This window comes from Ovis canadensis, chromosome 24, assembly GCF_042477335.2.
Source record: "Ovis canadensis isolate MfBH-ARS-UI-01 breed Bighorn chromosome 24, ARS-UI_OviCan_v2, whole genome shotgun sequence".
Taxonomy (NCBI): Eukaryota; Metazoa; Chordata; class Mammalia; order Artiodactyla; family Bovidae; genus Ovis; species Ovis canadensis.
In genome coordinates this window covers 34,932,102-34,948,375 of record NC_091268.1, presented here as the reverse complement: position 1 = coordinate 34,948,375, position 16,274 = coordinate 34,932,102, and the positions used below count along the sequence as shown (strand labels likewise).

General features: G+C 38.8%; 2 protein-coding genes across 4 annotated transcripts in view; one reads left to right on the top strand and one right to left on the bottom strand.

Moving 5' to 3' along the window:
* The window catches only part of PDZD9 (PDZ domain containing 9), a 21,033-nt gene extending 16,108 nt beyond the window's left edge, over positions 1 to 4,925 (top strand). For both annotated transcript variants that reach the window (XM_069570319.1, XM_069570318.1), the window contains one exon: positions 3,025 to 4,925. In XM_069570319.1, the coding sequence (XP_069426420.1) occupies positions 3,025 to 3,415 (391 nt within the window). In that variant the 3' untranslated portion in view covers positions 3,416 to 4,925. The remainder of the gene's footprint in view (positions 1 to 3,024) is intronic.
* Positions 3,921 to 16,274, bottom strand: part of UQCRC2 (ubiquinol-cytochrome c reductase core protein 2) — a 26,363-nt gene continuing 14,009 nt past the window's right edge. For both annotated transcript variants that reach the window (XM_069570316.1, XM_069570317.1), the window contains 5 exons: positions 15,862 to 16,061; positions 11,391 to 11,471; positions 9,717 to 9,793; positions 7,562 to 7,715; positions 3,921 to 4,188 (listed from right to left, as the gene is read on the bottom strand). In XM_069570316.1, the coding sequence (XP_069426417.1) occupies positions 4,105 to 4,188; positions 7,562 to 7,715; positions 9,717 to 9,793; positions 11,391 to 11,471; positions 15,862 to 16,061 (596 nt within the window). In that variant the 3' untranslated portion in view covers positions 3,921 to 4,104. The remainder of the gene's footprint in view (positions 4,189 to 7,561; positions 7,716 to 9,716; positions 9,794 to 11,390; positions 11,472 to 15,861; positions 16,062 to 16,274) is intronic.

The window sequence follows — 16,274 nt, the reverse complement described above, 5'->3', positions numbered from 1 at the left end:
GAGCAGCAGCAGGCACTCTACAGCCTCCCACCTCAACTCTTGTTGAAATATAAATTTTCCCAGACTTCTGGAATACCATACTCCGTTATCTCCTTTTGTCACTTCCTCGTGATTGCCTTTTACCAAGCCTTGTCTTTGGCTTTCTTCTCTCAATCTTCTAAGCAAACTCCTTGGTTTCTATTAGTATTCATACATTAATAATTTCCAAATTGTATTATCTCCAAACTTGTATAGACACCCACTTGATATCTGTATCATAAACCCCTTAAACTCATTATGCCTAAAATTAAAAGCCAGTTTGCCATTGTCTTAGTGGGAGAGCATTTGCTTAGTCAGACAAGTCAGAAATTTAAGGCCTGGCTTGATTTCTCTATCTCCTTTTTAAGTGGCACATTTAGTATTCTGATCCAAGAGTTAATTCTGACCAGATCCCTGAGCACTAGCTGTACAGCTGTGTACCTTTGCTTATTGGGATGTGCTCAAAGAAATATGGCTAGGGGCTTTCCTAAGATTAAAAAATGGCCCATATTACTTCAGAGTCCAACTTGTGGCTACAGGGACTGATACGGTTCACAGATATGCTTTGCTTATCTCCCTCACTGTTTTAGACAGCGTTGAGCAAGGAGGATACATAGGAGGGCTTTTTCCAGGGGCCAGTAATACTCTATTTCTTGACCTGGGTGGTAGCTACCAAGGTGTTTAGAATTTTTTTTTTCATTCAACTTATTTGCATTTTTGTTTCAAAAAATTTTTAATGAAAAAAAAATGGAATTGCTAAATTTACAAATCTCTGGTTTCTCCTGAAAAACAAAAGATGGGCTTGCATCCTCACATGGTAACAGTGGACTAGAGCTGGATAGCAGTTGTTCCCTTCAGATCAGATATAGAATGGGAAAAATTTTCTCCCAATAACTAAACCAATCCTGCTTTGATTAAAAATCATTAATGATAATACTGAACTTAATACTATGTGATGGACTCCGCTTTACAAGCGTTGTACCATTTAATCCTCATGACAGTTCTATTTATCCGCATTTTACAGATAAGAAAACTGAAGCCAACAGAGGAGCATGTAAACTTGTCAGAGGCCACAGGGCTAAGTAGTATACGTCTGTTTTCAGAGCAGCAACATCCAATAAGAATTCTCTATGCTAGTGGAAATGACCTGTATCTGTGCCATCCCGTGTGGTAACATTAGCCACAGGTGGCTACTAAGAACCTGAAATGTGAAGATTTGTAACTGAGGAACTTTAAATTTATTCAAGTTTAATCAGTTTAAATCTAGCAGCCATACACAGCTGGTGGACCCTGTATTGGAGAGTTCAGCTCCCGAAACAGAGCTGTTCACCATTTGCTTATGGGACAACTACATTCTAAGTAGAGTTTGAGATTCAGAATATTAAAAACCTAGGGATGGCAGGTTGACCATTCAAAAGCAAACACAGAATACCACAACTTAAGTTATGAGGCTAAAATCCACAAACTTAGGAACAATACCAATCATGTTCTGAATCCCTTAATTAAGCAAAGGGCTTATAGCTAAGGCATGTTAGCATCTTATGTGGAAAAGGGTAAGGAAGGGGCAGAAGGGGAACAAAAAGGTTTATTTCACAAAGTTGTAAGGCTTCTTTCAGGAGCAGATAGCATCGAGTGCACAATTTGCCATGTGATGCTCTGGGCAGGCCTAGTGATATTAAAAACTGTTTCCAGCGAACCCTGACCTCTGCTGGCTTGTGGCATTTCTATCTAATGCCACTTTAATAAGAACCTGGCTCTGCCACCAGTCTTTATGGTGATCTAACAGAGCGACAAAGAAGGTCCTTGAGTCTGAAGGCAAACTGTTCTAGTCCTAAGATCTTCTGAATCTCTCTTGTACAGCACTACATCAAGGATTAAAGAAAATCATACAATTTAAGACTAGTGGCTTTCAGAAAAAATGACTCAGTATCAAATGCTATTACCAGAAGAGAGAAACTTTAGGGAAGATCTGTTCAGATCCTTAGGAGCAAGCAACAAACAAACACACACCACAAGCAGGCCTCCAAGGATGTTAGGGAAAACACTAGTAAGTCTGATAGGTTGGAGGGACTGGGGTAGGGAAGAAATCCATTTCCTATTAGCAGGACAGAAGGTAACGGAGGTTCATAATTGCAAAGATCTAGTTTTGGATCTGCTGGGTAATAGCACCAGCATGAGGGGTAGCACGTGACAGCATTTGTTCAGGAAAATAATAGCAGGCGCAGGTGCTACAGGCATTAGAAAAGTTCAAGAACCCTGTTGTTGGCAAACTGAAAAAAAAAAAGAATCTTCGCAAGTTTCTGGATGGCAACAGCAAGGTGGAATAGTGCATGATGAGACATCTGGGTGGAAGGGTGTTCTACAGATCCACATTTGTAAACCCAATTGAGAAGCAAATGATACTCAGGAGCAAAAATAAAAGGATTCAGAATAACCAATGATAAGCATATTGAAGATCTTTGAGGCCCATTATTTCTGGACACCTCCTTGGAAATCAGTAATATTCTATTATTGCTGATCCCACGAGACCCATGAAAACTGAGTTCCGTGGATGAGATGGCCACACTGACCTGTTACATTCTGTGTGAGGTGAAATCAACCCACCCTTTAAGGCCTGCTAATATTCTGGTCAGTAGTCTCGCTTAAGTCTGTACAAAAAAAGTAATGTGAAATAATTTAGGGCAGAATTTGATTTCCATTTAGGAATGTAAACAAATTTAAAGGTAATTTAAACAAATTTAAAGAGGATCTTAGTTCCCCTACCAGGGACCGATCCTGAGCCCTTGGCAGTGAAAGTATGGAGTTCTAAGCACTGGACTGCCAGGGAATTCCATAAAGGTAATTTTTAAAAGAGAAGATTTTCAATAACACAGACAGGTAATGCTAAAGCTATATTGTATTTTTTCTTTTATGACCCAAAGCAAGTTATAAGACATCTTGTTAGGTGATAATAATGAATGTATAGACATTAAGAATCCATTTCATTCACTAGTCTTTCCATTTCAGCACAACAAAGAAAACTGAGGAGGCAAAAGATAGATCTGTCACAAGCAGTGATGATGATGAAGCTTTCGATACAAGACTTAAGTACTATAAATATCCACGGTCCACTGGACATTACCCTGTAAGGAGACCAATGTCTATCTCCAGAGAATGGCATGGATATAAAAAGAAGAACCATGTAATGCGTGTAGGAAAAGACATTAACTGTGACGTAATGATTCACAGAGATCACAAGAAAGAAGTGAGGGCCCCTTCTCCATACTGGACCATGGTGAAGCAAGACAATGAAATCTCCTCCTCCTCATCAGCCTCCTCCACCTCAGACGCATTTTGGCTGGAAGACTGTACCCCTGTTGAAAAGGGCAGTGGTGAACCAGTATCACGAGTTGGTTAGGCAGCAGTTTTCAAATCTGTGACCACAGAAGCATTTACCTTGAAAACACTCTTTTGTGCACTGCCTTACTTTTGAGTGTTAGGTTGATAATTACTTGAAAGAGAGAATAGAAACAGAAAAGGGAGATGAGGGGGAAAAAAATACACCAAAATTGTGCCACAGTGAAGATAAACATAAAAAAGGAAGCAGTGCAAATACAGGCTACAGCTAACAGGTAATATATATTTTGCATAAATAACTTTTGGAAAAAAGGCAAAAGGGGGTAAAACCCAGATCATTTAACTGTTCTTACCCAAGAATACAGACTTTTAACTGCTTTTATCTTTAAAAGCCAATAATAATCTGGAGATAGTTACTCTGATAGCCACTTAAGCCTTAATTTTAATAGTTTCTCATGCTTCTGTACTTTATAATTATATTCCTATTCTCCTTAAAAGTATCTAAAGCAAAAACTCAACATAAAACAAATACCTCTTGATTAACTGATTAGGAAAAATGCAAGAAAAACATTTAAATAGAATGCTTTATTGACTTTAGGTCAGTTGGGAACAATTACCTATATTTATGCTTTATATTTCATCTCATTGGAAAAAAAGATAAACGTTACATTAGAGACTTTTCACTTTTATGTATTTGCTGCTCTGGGTTGACAAAACGTTCAGTTCTTTCCTGCAATATGGGATTCAGTATTACAACTCATCAATGAAAGGTGTATGCCCCAAATTTCCACTTGCTGCCATTGACTTCCGGCCAGAAACAAACTTCTTTGCAGCCTTTAAGACAGAAACAAAGACAGAAAAGTTAATACAAATAAGCAAATAGACAAAGTTCTGTTACTCTGAATATTTCATACTTTGTGTGACTGAGTGAGCGTGGTGCTCTAACGATGACAGTAGCTGTTAAAGAGGGAAAAGGAATTTCTGATACTACAAAATAGGGTAGTCTCTTGGAGCACGGCTGTCTGCCTCTGCGTCTGTATTACAATGGCAAATAGTCTGAGTCAATGAAAATACACCAATTGCTAACTTGTCAAAGTTACACTATATCCTAGTGTTCTTTATGCCACTACTTTAGAATTCAAAGTCTGTTAGTTTACGTCAAATGCAGTACCATGAGGAGTGGTACTTAGATCAGCTTTTTAAATAAAGATGGTGTTGGAGGCAGCTGGGTTGGACTCGTGACAGTACAGTATATAAGACAAGGACAACCATTTGGAAGAGTATACAATGATAAAGCCTCTATACAGTCAGCAAAAACAAGACTTGGAGCTGACTGTGGTTCAGATCATGAACTCCTTATTAAAAAATTCAGACTTAAACTGAAGAAAGTAGGGAAAACCACTAGGCCATTCAGGTATGACCTAAATCAAATCCCTTACAATTATACAGTGGAAGTGACAAATAGATTAAAGGGATTAGATCTGATACACAGAGTGCCTGAAGAACTATGGACGAAGGTTTGTAACATTGCACAGGAGGTGGTGATGAAAATTATCCCCAAGAAAAAGAAATGCAAAACGGCAAAATCGTTGTCTGAGGAGGCCTTACAAATAGCTGAGAAAGGAAGAGAAGTGAAAGGCAAAGGAGAAAAGGAAAGATATATTCATCTGAATGTAGAATTCCAAAGAATAGCAAGGAGAGATAAGAAAGCCTTCCTCAATGATTAATGTAAAGAAAGAGAGGAAAACAACAGAATGGGAAAGACTAGAGCTCTCTTCAAGAAAATTAGAGATACTAAGGGAAAATTTCATCCGAAGACAGGCACAATAAAGGACAAAAATGGTATGGACCTAACAGAAGCAGAAGAGATTCAGAAGAGGCGGCAAGAATTCACAGAACTACACAAAAAAGATCTTAATGACCCAGATAACCCACAATGGTGTGATCACTCAGCTAGAGCCAGACATCCTGGAGTGTGAAGTCAAGTGGGCCTTAGGAAGCATTACTATGAACAAAGCTAGTGGAGGTGATGGAATTCCAGCTGAGCTATTTCAAATCCTAAAAGATGATGCTGTGAAAGTGCTGCACTCAATATGCCAGCAAATTTGGAAAACTCAGCAGTGGCCACAGGACTGGAAAAGGTCAGTTTTCATTCCACTCCCAAAGAAAAGAAATGCCAAAGAATGCTCAAACTACCGCACAATTGCACTCATCTCACATGCTAGCAAAGTAATGCTCAAAATTCTCCAAAGCAGGCTTCAACAGTATGTGAACTGAGAACTTTCAGATGTTCAAGCTGGATTTAGAAAAGGCAGAGGAACCAGAGATCAAATTGGCAACATCCTCTGGATCACAGAAAAAGCCAGATAATTCCAGAAAAACATCTCCTTTGCTTCATTATACTATGCCAGAGCCTTTGACTGTGTGGGCACAACAAACTGTGGAAAATTCTTAAAGAGATGGGAATACCAGGCCACCTTATCTGCCTCGTTTGAAACCTGTATGCAGGTCAAGAAACAACAGAACTGGACACAGAACAGTGGACTAGTTCCAGATTAGGAAAGGAGTACATAGGCTGTATATTGTCACCCTGCTTATTTAACTTCTATGCAGAGTACATCATGCAAAATGCCAGGCTGGATGAAGCACAAGCTGGAATCAAGACTGCCAGCAAAAATATCAGTAATCTCAGGTATGCAGATGACATCATCCTTATGGCAGAAAGTGAAGAACTAAAGAGCCTCTTGATGAAAGTGAAAGAGGAGAGTGAAAAAGCTGGCTTAAAACTCAACATTCAAAAGACTAAGATCACGGCATCTGGTCCCATCCCATCACTAATGGCAGATAGATGGGCAGACAGTGAAAATAGTGACAGACTTTTATTTTCTGGGCTCCAAAATCACTGCAGATGGTGACTGCAGAAATGAAATTAAAAGATGCTTGCTCCTTGAAAGAAAAACTATGACAAACTTAGACAGTGTATTAAAAAGCAGAGACACTACTTTGCTAACAAAGGTTCGTATAGTCAAAGCTATGGTTTTTCCAGTAGTCACGTATGGATGTGACAGTGGGACCATAAAGAAGGCTGAGTGCTGAAGAGTTGATGCTTTTGAACAGTGGTATTGGAGGAGACTTCTGCAAGGAGATCAAACCAGTCAATCCTAAAGGAAATCAGTCCTGAATATTCATTGGAAGGATCAATGCTGAAGCTCCAATTACTTTGGCCACCTGATGCAAAGAGCCAATTCATCTGAAAAAACCCTGATGCTGGCAAAGATTGAAGGCAGGAGGAAAAGGGGACGGGAGAGGATGAGATGGTTGGATGGCATCACGGACTCAATGGACATGAGTTTGAGCAACCTCCAGGAGATGGTGAAGGACAGAGAAGTTTGTCGTGTTGCAGTTCATGGGGTCACAAAGAATCAGACACAACTGAGTGACTGAACTACAACAACAATGATGATGAACTTAGGCGCCAGGTGAAATCAAGTCAGTATTGCTATCTTCCAATAACCTTCATGTTTTTTCTATCCACAAGGATAGACCCCTTGGTGAGAAGATGGTTGAGACCATGACATGAAAGGGGAGTTGGCATTTATAATACAGAAAGGACTGATTTAGGGTTCATTTTGTAGTTCATGTACTTGTTAGGCATAGTAGGGAATACAATGAGGTATAACACATAGTCCTTAAAGTACGTTCCTAAATCCTCAAGGAAGTTAAAGTATGTTCCTAAATCCTCAAAACCAGTCAATTTTATAGGAAACAATATGTAAAAAAAAAAAAAAGAAAAAAGAACAAGGGCAGGAGAATGTCTTTGGCTGAGAAGACTAAAGAAAATCTTGAGATGGTGGACTGTGAAGGATTGGCAGGATAGAAAGTTTCTTTCAGAGTGAGGAGGAAAAATACCAAACCTGACGATTAGATTGAATCATATGAAACTGCCAATATTGGACTCTTGGTGACCTTTAAGAATTTAAAATAGTTTAACCTAATGGTAAGTTAGTTGAATGAGGAAGATACACAGACTTCCTGAGTTGACAAGGAAGCTATCTGCAGATCTGATGGGATTGAGCCTCTGCCTCCACACCAGGCAGACAGTTACCAAATACCCTGAGAATAGCATTTACAGTCCTTATGCATTCCTTCTGAAATGGCGTCATTAAGGACAAGTTATGTGATGTTAAACAGATCTTCATTTGCTTACATTTATGACATCAGCGTCAGCTACCGCATCAATCTGCTGAAGGACTGTGGATGGCGGCGTGTATGAACCAGCAGCTAGAGCCTGGCACCCAACTTCATCCAGGAAACCCTCAGAAGATTCCACTGACATGAGGTACCCAGCTTTCAGCTTGTTCCTGTCCAGTGAAAGGTATGTAAGTAAAGCAGAAGGCAGTTTTATGGAGCAAGTTAAAGTATGTTCCTAAATCCTTAAACATGTTTCAGTAAATATGCAAACTAACAGCTTTGAAATTTTAAGAGTGCTAAAGGTCTCCATTCCATTTCTTCAGTTTACCAACTATTTTATTATTTACATTATCATTTTGAAAGCTGTCATTGTAAGATTATACTAAAAACCCGAAAGAATGCATCTTGCTTTTAGATTAGAACTCAGCTCTAGTTAAAAATATTTTAGTGTGAAGTCTTGATTACTGAAGGAATTCTAGTTTCCTAATATACTTTTGGTGATAATATTAGACATCTCTACTAAAGAAAATACCTGTGTAGGCTCTTCTCACTGTCCCTTTAGCAGCATGCTGTGGACTGGGATTTGTCTCATTGAGGACAGAACAAATGGGGAAGGAGAATATAGAATAAGCTCCTATAGCTTAAATATGGGCACAAAAGCGTCAATTTGAAATACAATCCAATTCATAATTATCCCAGAAAGAAACTGGTGTTCAATAAGGCACTTGAGTTATTTAACTCAAACTCTGTAGCAAGACCTCCATTTAGACATAATTACAACTTAATGTAGCAATTTTACCACACTGTCAGCTTAACTGAAAAAAGATTTTACCTGCAGTAAACTTTACCAAGAGATTATTAGTTTGTCCCTTCAGCAATGACACCTCACTTTCTCTCTTTCAATACAGGACTAAGAACCTTACCAAAAATGTATCAACTCCATCAAAATGGCAGGAAATAAACAGAACTTGGCATTAATAACCAAAATTCTACACTTATTAAGAAAATAAATTTTCTTAAATAAATTGAGACTTGAAACAGATTTTTCCTAAGTTTATCCAGTGTTTCAGTTTGTTATAAGCATCTGTTTCTGATGCAGTCATGTAGAGCTGCACCCTATCAGTCCTTGGTTCCATGTATACAACATTTAATAAAGTGTGTTGTACATTTGAGAGATGCACTTTTCAGTGTGTACAGTGTGAAAAATGTAATAATACTAATGAGAAGAGAAATGGTAAAAGGTTGTTCCCTCCTGGGTTGTAACTCACCATCATAACTTCCTTTGTGGACAATACTAAATGATCTTGAAGACTGTCTGAGTTTTAGGATTTACGTTTTGAATTGTCCTAAATGGATGAAATCAAATTTAAATGTTTTCATCTCCTGTATGAAAATGCAAGCTGATCTGTAACTCTGTCCATAGTTTGTCTCTTTTAGAGAAACTCCCAGAACTACTGAGTTAACAGGTGTTTGTTAGCACTTGCTGTTAGCACAGTGAAGACAGTGGGATTTAAAAATCACCAAATAGATGGATGTTGCCATTTTTTAAACAGGTATCTTATTGTCTATCAAATCAGTAAAGAGGAAAAAAAAAGCTGCTAGTGGTTATGGTGGAACAGGCACTCCTGATGATGGATTATAAACTGGTACAACCTTTTAATACTGTGACTGCAAAATATATAAACACAAACATATATTTTAATGCAGAGACTTTCATTATAATATTTATAACTCTTGGCTCAATTGCAAATCTATACCAAAAAGTAATGTGAAATATGAAATTTTTTTAAGCCCAAAGATATCCTTTATAGTTTACAATTTCCAACTGTCAACAAGTATATTCTGACATACCAATTAATTCAGTAATCTGAATAAATGAAAACCACATTATAAAGAGAAATCATTGGTTAGTAATGATAGATAATTATTAACAACTATATATCTTAGTTATTTATTAACAACTATATATGCAGTATTAACAATTATGTTTAAAAATGGTGAAGAAAATATTCATAATGTTAACAATTATATCTCTAGGTGGTAGGAATGTATTTTCCTCTCCTTTAAATACTTTTTCATACTTTTCAATCCTATTGTACCTTTGTTACAATAGTACTGTAACTAGAAAAAATACAGCTTTCCAATAATTGAAAGTTAATACTGAAACTTACTTAGCAGCTTGGACATCTGGATTAGAAAGGTTTCCTTGAGCAATTGTTTTTACTTGGTTATAAGCAGCCTTGATAACCTAGGATAGAGAAGTAAAAGCTGGTCATCTTTGATCAGTGCCAGAGTCTCCTGCAGTATTCCAGATGCTCCTCTATGAGGCAGAAACACAAGATGGAAATAGTTGTGTCCATCTGGAATTCGTTAAGTCACTAGATGCTGCTTACACTTCCAATAAAGCAGCTGTTTGTACAATATCCAAGTAGCCAAGCTTCTTATAAACATTAAGGGGCAGGGGGCAGAGGATGGCAGTAGGGTTTAGGAAAAGAAAACTCAGAGATTTATAATTGCTTATGAAGAATAAGCACCTTTTAAATTTCCCCAGGCTCTCAAAGCATCATGTAATTAATATTGCTCTCTCTTACTATTCACTAAGAAGAAAGCAGTAAACCATACAGAGCCAATCTGTGAAGACTGTCCATGCCTGGAATGCTGGAGTCATGAAGGAATCAAGTTCTAGTGATGTGAGTGGGTATAATAAACCTGGCCCATGATTTGCTCCATCCTAACCTTGGCATCATTTGGGGTCTGTTAACTTACTTTACCCTCCAAGTGAGCTACCTATTTCCATACCCATACCCCAGACCTGAACTCTGAAATCCTCAATTCCAAGACCTTTGGCCTGTCTTTAATCATGCTATCCATATCTTCCATTTTTGTCAACATCTCTAGTTCCTTGTTCACTTTCAATCTATCATGTCCCTCGGGGTTTACTTCTTTAGCCTAAATCCATGAATTAAACATGATTTAGCTTCCTACCTCACCAGGGATGTACTTCCTCATCTCTGATATCCTGTTCTCCCATCAGCCTTTATGTCCAAGGATAAAATGTCTATTTATACTTTGGATCCTGCTTGCTCTTACTTTTACAGATTTAATCCACCTATAATTTCCTATCTCCTACATTCACTCCAATTTCTTTCATTTCAGTATGAATGTCTGTCTCTTCCTATTCAATCTCTCAGTGTAAACTCTACTAAAATCCCACCCACTCCCCTATACCTGCACCAACTTTGCATTTCTTTCTTCTCATTCATTTCTTAATATTTTAAATTATAGTTCACTTCCAATAGTCTTGTAAAAACTGATATTGTCCAAGTTTGCTAAAACTAGCAGACTTCCCTGTGGTAACTAAAGGGATGTTAATATAGAGTAGGTCAAAAGATTGTTAACCAGTCTCCCTTTCTTGGTCTCCAAATATACCAGTTTCTCTTCCTTTTGTTTTCTTGGCCATTTCCCCTAGCTTGACCTTCAGTTTTCTTCTCCTACAAACTTTTGTATGTAACCCTGATTTCAACACACTTTTTCTGTTGAGGACTCCCAGTATACATCTTGGCCTTGACTTCTCTTGAGTTCTCCATTTAGATACCCTAGAGGCAACTTAATGTCACATGTCCACACAGAACCAAAATACCAAGGAGTCGTTTCCTCCCTCTTTCCTGGAAGGATCAGTATATACATTTTCCATTTCTAACTTTCTTCCATAGCAGATAACACTTAAATGATATTACACTAGACAGAGATTGGATAATCACTGTATTCAAACATTCTATATTTTTACTAAAAAAATGTTAACAGGAGAAAAAAATCTGGTGAGAATTTTTCAGTTTGCAACTTACATCTCCAGCAGATGCAGCTTGTGAGATAGTGTAGAACCCAAAGAGTCCAGAATCTGAGTAACTGGCATTAAAAGCAGAAACCTGAAATATAATGAAACTTTACTATAGGTCATTCTACCAGGTAAAACGGTACAGTTTCCCTAAGGTTGACTAGAAAAAATATGTACCTTCATAGTATAAGCAAAGAGATAAATTAATATTTCAATTAACTGATTCTATTAAGGACTGAAGTGTTCTGTACACAGGTTACCATTTTCAGAACTATAACTTTTCTCATTTAACTCTTTCTAAAATGGATTGCTCACCTTCCTTGGTATTGTCTAACCTTTTGATGATTAAGGGTTAATGCAAACAGTAACCGGTAAACATTACTGCTATAGACTCAGTACAGCTGAGTGATGCAGATCATGTCCTTGACATGAGACACACCTGCTTTCTTCCCTCTGTTGGTGGTGACTTCCTTTTCACCAGTTCACTTTTTCTTTTTCTACAGACCAAAGTCAAAGGGTTAGAAAACTTTTTCTGCTTAGTCGCAGGTGTCCAGGGGAGCAAAAAGTTTAGCCTCTGGAAAACAGGGGTATTTCTGTGTGTAGTCTGAGTCGAGTGTTAAGCTCCTTGAGGTGGATATGACATCCTAGTAAAGTGCTTTTCAGTGTTTACGTGGACCAGTAACCTAAGGGTCACTCATGTGTGTCTGAGTACTGTGTGCTCAGCTGTATCTGACTCTGCAACCTCATGGATTGCAGCCTGCCAGGCTCCTCTGTCCACGGAAATTTTCTAGGCAAGAACAATGGAGTGGGCTGCCATTTCCTATTGCAGGGGATCTTCTGGACCCAGGGATCGACACCACATCTCTTGTATCTCTTGCTTTGGGAGGTGGGTTCTTTACCAGCAACGACACCTGGGAAGTCCAAGGATCACTTGAGTTGTTATAAAAAACACACTTTCAGGTTCCCACAACAGATCCACTCACTAAGATCACCACGGATGAAGTCTGGGAGCCCGAATTTTAAACTATATTCCAAGTGAAGTTTGAAAACCATGTGTTTGGTCTATATGAAGCACACAAAGATAGGCACTTCAATCACTTGAAGTTTAATTACAATTCTGAGACTAACCTAGTCATTCTCCAAATTTCTGGCCAAATTCTAAAATAGGAATTTCTGTTAAATTATGTCACTGGATTAAACTCCAACTATCCAAAGCATCATTAACGTTCAATGGAAAAGAGTAAAGCATAAAAAAAGAAAACAGAGTAGATCACAGACTGGAAGAAAGACCATTTGGAGGAACTCTAATTTAGGACTAATTTAAGATAATGGTTTGAAAACTGTGCTCCATGGACCCCTAAGGCTCTGTTTAGAAGATTCCAAGGGTTTCACTATCAAGTAAGCCTTCTACTTTTTTAAAAGCAAAAGCTTTTGTGTTGGGCACTGCAGCTTGGAAGTGGTATTAAAAAAGGCTCCTCTGCTTAAAAAAAAAAAGTCTGACACAACCAGTCAAGTACTAAAAGGAACGATAAAAAGAGAAGACTGATTTAATTTCCACTGTTAAATGTCAAATGGCCAAAGACTTACTAAAACATAACCTACCTGTGCCATGCGCTATTGCTGAAATTATGAACAATACTTAACCCTACAATTTTGTGTTACTTTTTATCATTGAGTACAGCACTTTAACAGCATCATCTTTTTGGATTTTAAATAGCTCAGCTGAGTTCCTTCACTTCTACTACCTTTGTTCATAGTAGTAATGCCTTCTAAAGCCCACTTGACTTCACATTCCAGAATGTACAGCTCTAGGTGAGTGACCACACCATCACGATTATCCAGTCATTAAGACCTTTCTTGTATAGTTCTTCTGTGTATTCTTTCCACCCCTTCTTAATCTCTTCTGCTTCTGTTAGGTCCTTACTGTTTCTGTCCTTTATGGTGTCCATCCTTGCGTGAAAAGTTCACGTAGTATCTCCAATCTCTTGAAGAGCTTGCTGGTCTTTTCCATTCTAGTGTTTTCCTCTATTTCACTGTCCATTTAAGAAGGCCTTCTCATCTCTCTCTTTGTTGTTCTCTGAACTCTGCATTCAGTTTTGGGTACATCTTTCCCTTTCTCCCTTGCCTTTCACTTCTCTTCTTCATTGAGCTATTTGTAAAGCCTCCTCAACCACGCTGCATTCCTGCATTTCTTTGGGACAGTTTTGGTCACTGCCTCCTATACAATGTTACGAAGCTACATCCATAGTTCTTCAGGCACTCTGTCTACCAGATATAATCCTCTGAATCTATTCATCACCTCCAGTGTGTAATCATAGGGGATTTGATTTAGGTCATACCTGAATGGCCAGTGGTTTTCCCTACTGTCTTCGATTTAAGCCTTAATTTTGCAATAAGGAGCTCATGATTTGAGCCATAGTCTTGTTTTTTGTTGACTACACAGAACTTCTTCATCTTTGGCTGCAAAGAATATAATCAATCTGATTTTGGTACTAACCATCTGGTGATGTCCATGTGAACAGCCTTCTCTTGTATTGCTGGAAAGGGTGTTTGCTATGACTAAAGTGTTCTCTTGACAAAACTCTGTTAGCCTTTGCCCTGTTTCATTTTGTACTCCAAGGCCAGACTTGCCTGTTATTCTAGGTATCTCTTGACTCCCTATGATGAAAAGGACACCTTTTTTTGGTGTTAGTTCAAAATTGGGACAGGAGTGCAACCAAGGCTATATATGCAGAGTGCATCATGCGAAATGCCAGGCTTGATGTATCACAAGCTGATGATACCTCCGTGATGGTAGAAAGCAAACCGAATGAGGGTGAAAGAGTAGGCTCCTAAATCACTGTGGACGATGACTGCAGCCATGAAAGTAAGACGCTTGCCCCAGGGCAAGAAAACTAAGACAAACCTAGATAGCTATTAAAAACTGGAGACATCACTTTGCTAAAGTCCATATAGTCAAAGCTATGGTTTTTCCTGTAGTCATGTATGGATATGAGAGTTGGACCATAAAGAAGGCTGAGCGCCAAAGAACTGATGCTTTTGAATTGTGGTGCTGGAGAAGACTCTTGAGAGTCCCTTGGACGGCAAGGAGATCAAACCAGTCAATCCTAAACTATTGCTGAAGCTTAAACTTCAGTTAAGTTCACTGAACTGAACTGAACTGAAGCTCTAATACTTTGGCCACCTGATGCAAACAACTGACTTATTGGAAAAGATTCTGATGCTTGGACAGATTGAAGGCAAAAGAAGTGGGCAGCAGAGGATGAGTCTGTTAGGCAGAACCACCGACTTAATGGACATTCAGTTCAGTTTAGTCGCTCAGCCGTGTCCGACTCTGTGACCCCATGAACCGCAGCACGCCAGGCCTCCCTGTCCATCATGAACTTCCGGAGTCCACCAAAACCCATGTCCATTGAGTCGGTGATGCCATCCAGCCATCTCATCCTCTGTCGTCCCCTTCTCCTCCTGCCCTTAATCTTTCCCAGTATCAGTATCCTCATTTGTCTTTTCAAATGAGTCAGCTCTTCGCATCAGGTGGCCAAAGTATTGGAGTTTCAACTTCAACATCAGTCCTTCCAACGAACACCCAGGACTGATCTCCTTTAGGATGGATTGGTTGATCTCCTTGCAGTCCAAGGGACTCTCAAGAGTCTTCTCCAACATCACAGCTCAAAAGCATCAATTCTTCTGTGTTCAGCTTTCTTTATAGTCCAACTCTCACATCTATACATGACCACTGGAAAAACCATAGCCTTGACTAGACAGACCTTTGTTGGCAAAGTAATATCTCTGCTTTTTAATATGCTCTCTAGGTCGGTCATAACTTTTCTTCCAAGGAGTGTTTTTTAATTTCATGGCTGCAATCACCATCTGCAGTGCTTTTGGCGCCCAGAAAAATAAAGTCTGACACTGTGTGCCCATCTATCTGCCATGAAGTGATGGGACCAGATGCCATGATCTTAGTTTTCTGAATGTTGAGCTTTAAAGCCAACTTTTTCACTTTCATCAAGAGGCTCTTTAGTTCTTCCTCACTTTCTGCCATAAGGGTGGCGTCACCTGCATATCTGAGGTTATTGATATTTCTCCTGGCAATCTTGATTCCTTCCAGCTTGTGCTTCTTCCAGCCCAGCGTTTCTCATGATATACTCTGCATGTAAGTTAAATAAGCACGGTGACATGAACATGAAGTTCATGGACATGAAGTTTATGGACATGAAGTTGAGCAAACTCCAAGAGAGAGTGGAATTTTGGATTTTTTAAGCATTCAATTCTTATTTTTATATTAGAATAACAGTAAGTTTTTGATAGACCCACTAACGTACTAAAATTAAGCCTGGCTGCTTCTTCAATTTTACAAAGATTTTCTTTGAGTCATCTTAAATTTTAAAAGCAGATTAACACTTAGATCAAGTTCCCAGGACAACACTATAAACATTAAGCCTTTGAAAACAAAAGGAAAGATGTTCACTGTTCAGACTCACATCAAATGGCTGGTGAACTCCCTTGGCAACAGCCTGGTACAGAGAGCTGGTGGCATTGCTGCCCCTCTTAACATGTGGTCCAGCACCGAGGACGTGCTGGAGAACACTGAACGCATTTGCTTCTGCACTTCCTATGGCTGCACTCTCTGCTACAAGAGCAGCATGGACGAGACTGTCTCCATTCTGTTCTCGAATTTCACCTGGGGCCATGTAAAGAAAGAGCAAAGAAGAAAGCATTTTTTGGTTTTATTCTTCAATATTCTCTATTAGATGGTATTACTGCATTAAGATGAAGCATTTCTCTGGCCTGGTCTTCTCCTTGCTATCCTGTCCTTCCCCCAACACATTCACAAACATACTTAACACATAATACCCAAGCAATTGATACTTTCCACAATGATTCTCTCTCTTTC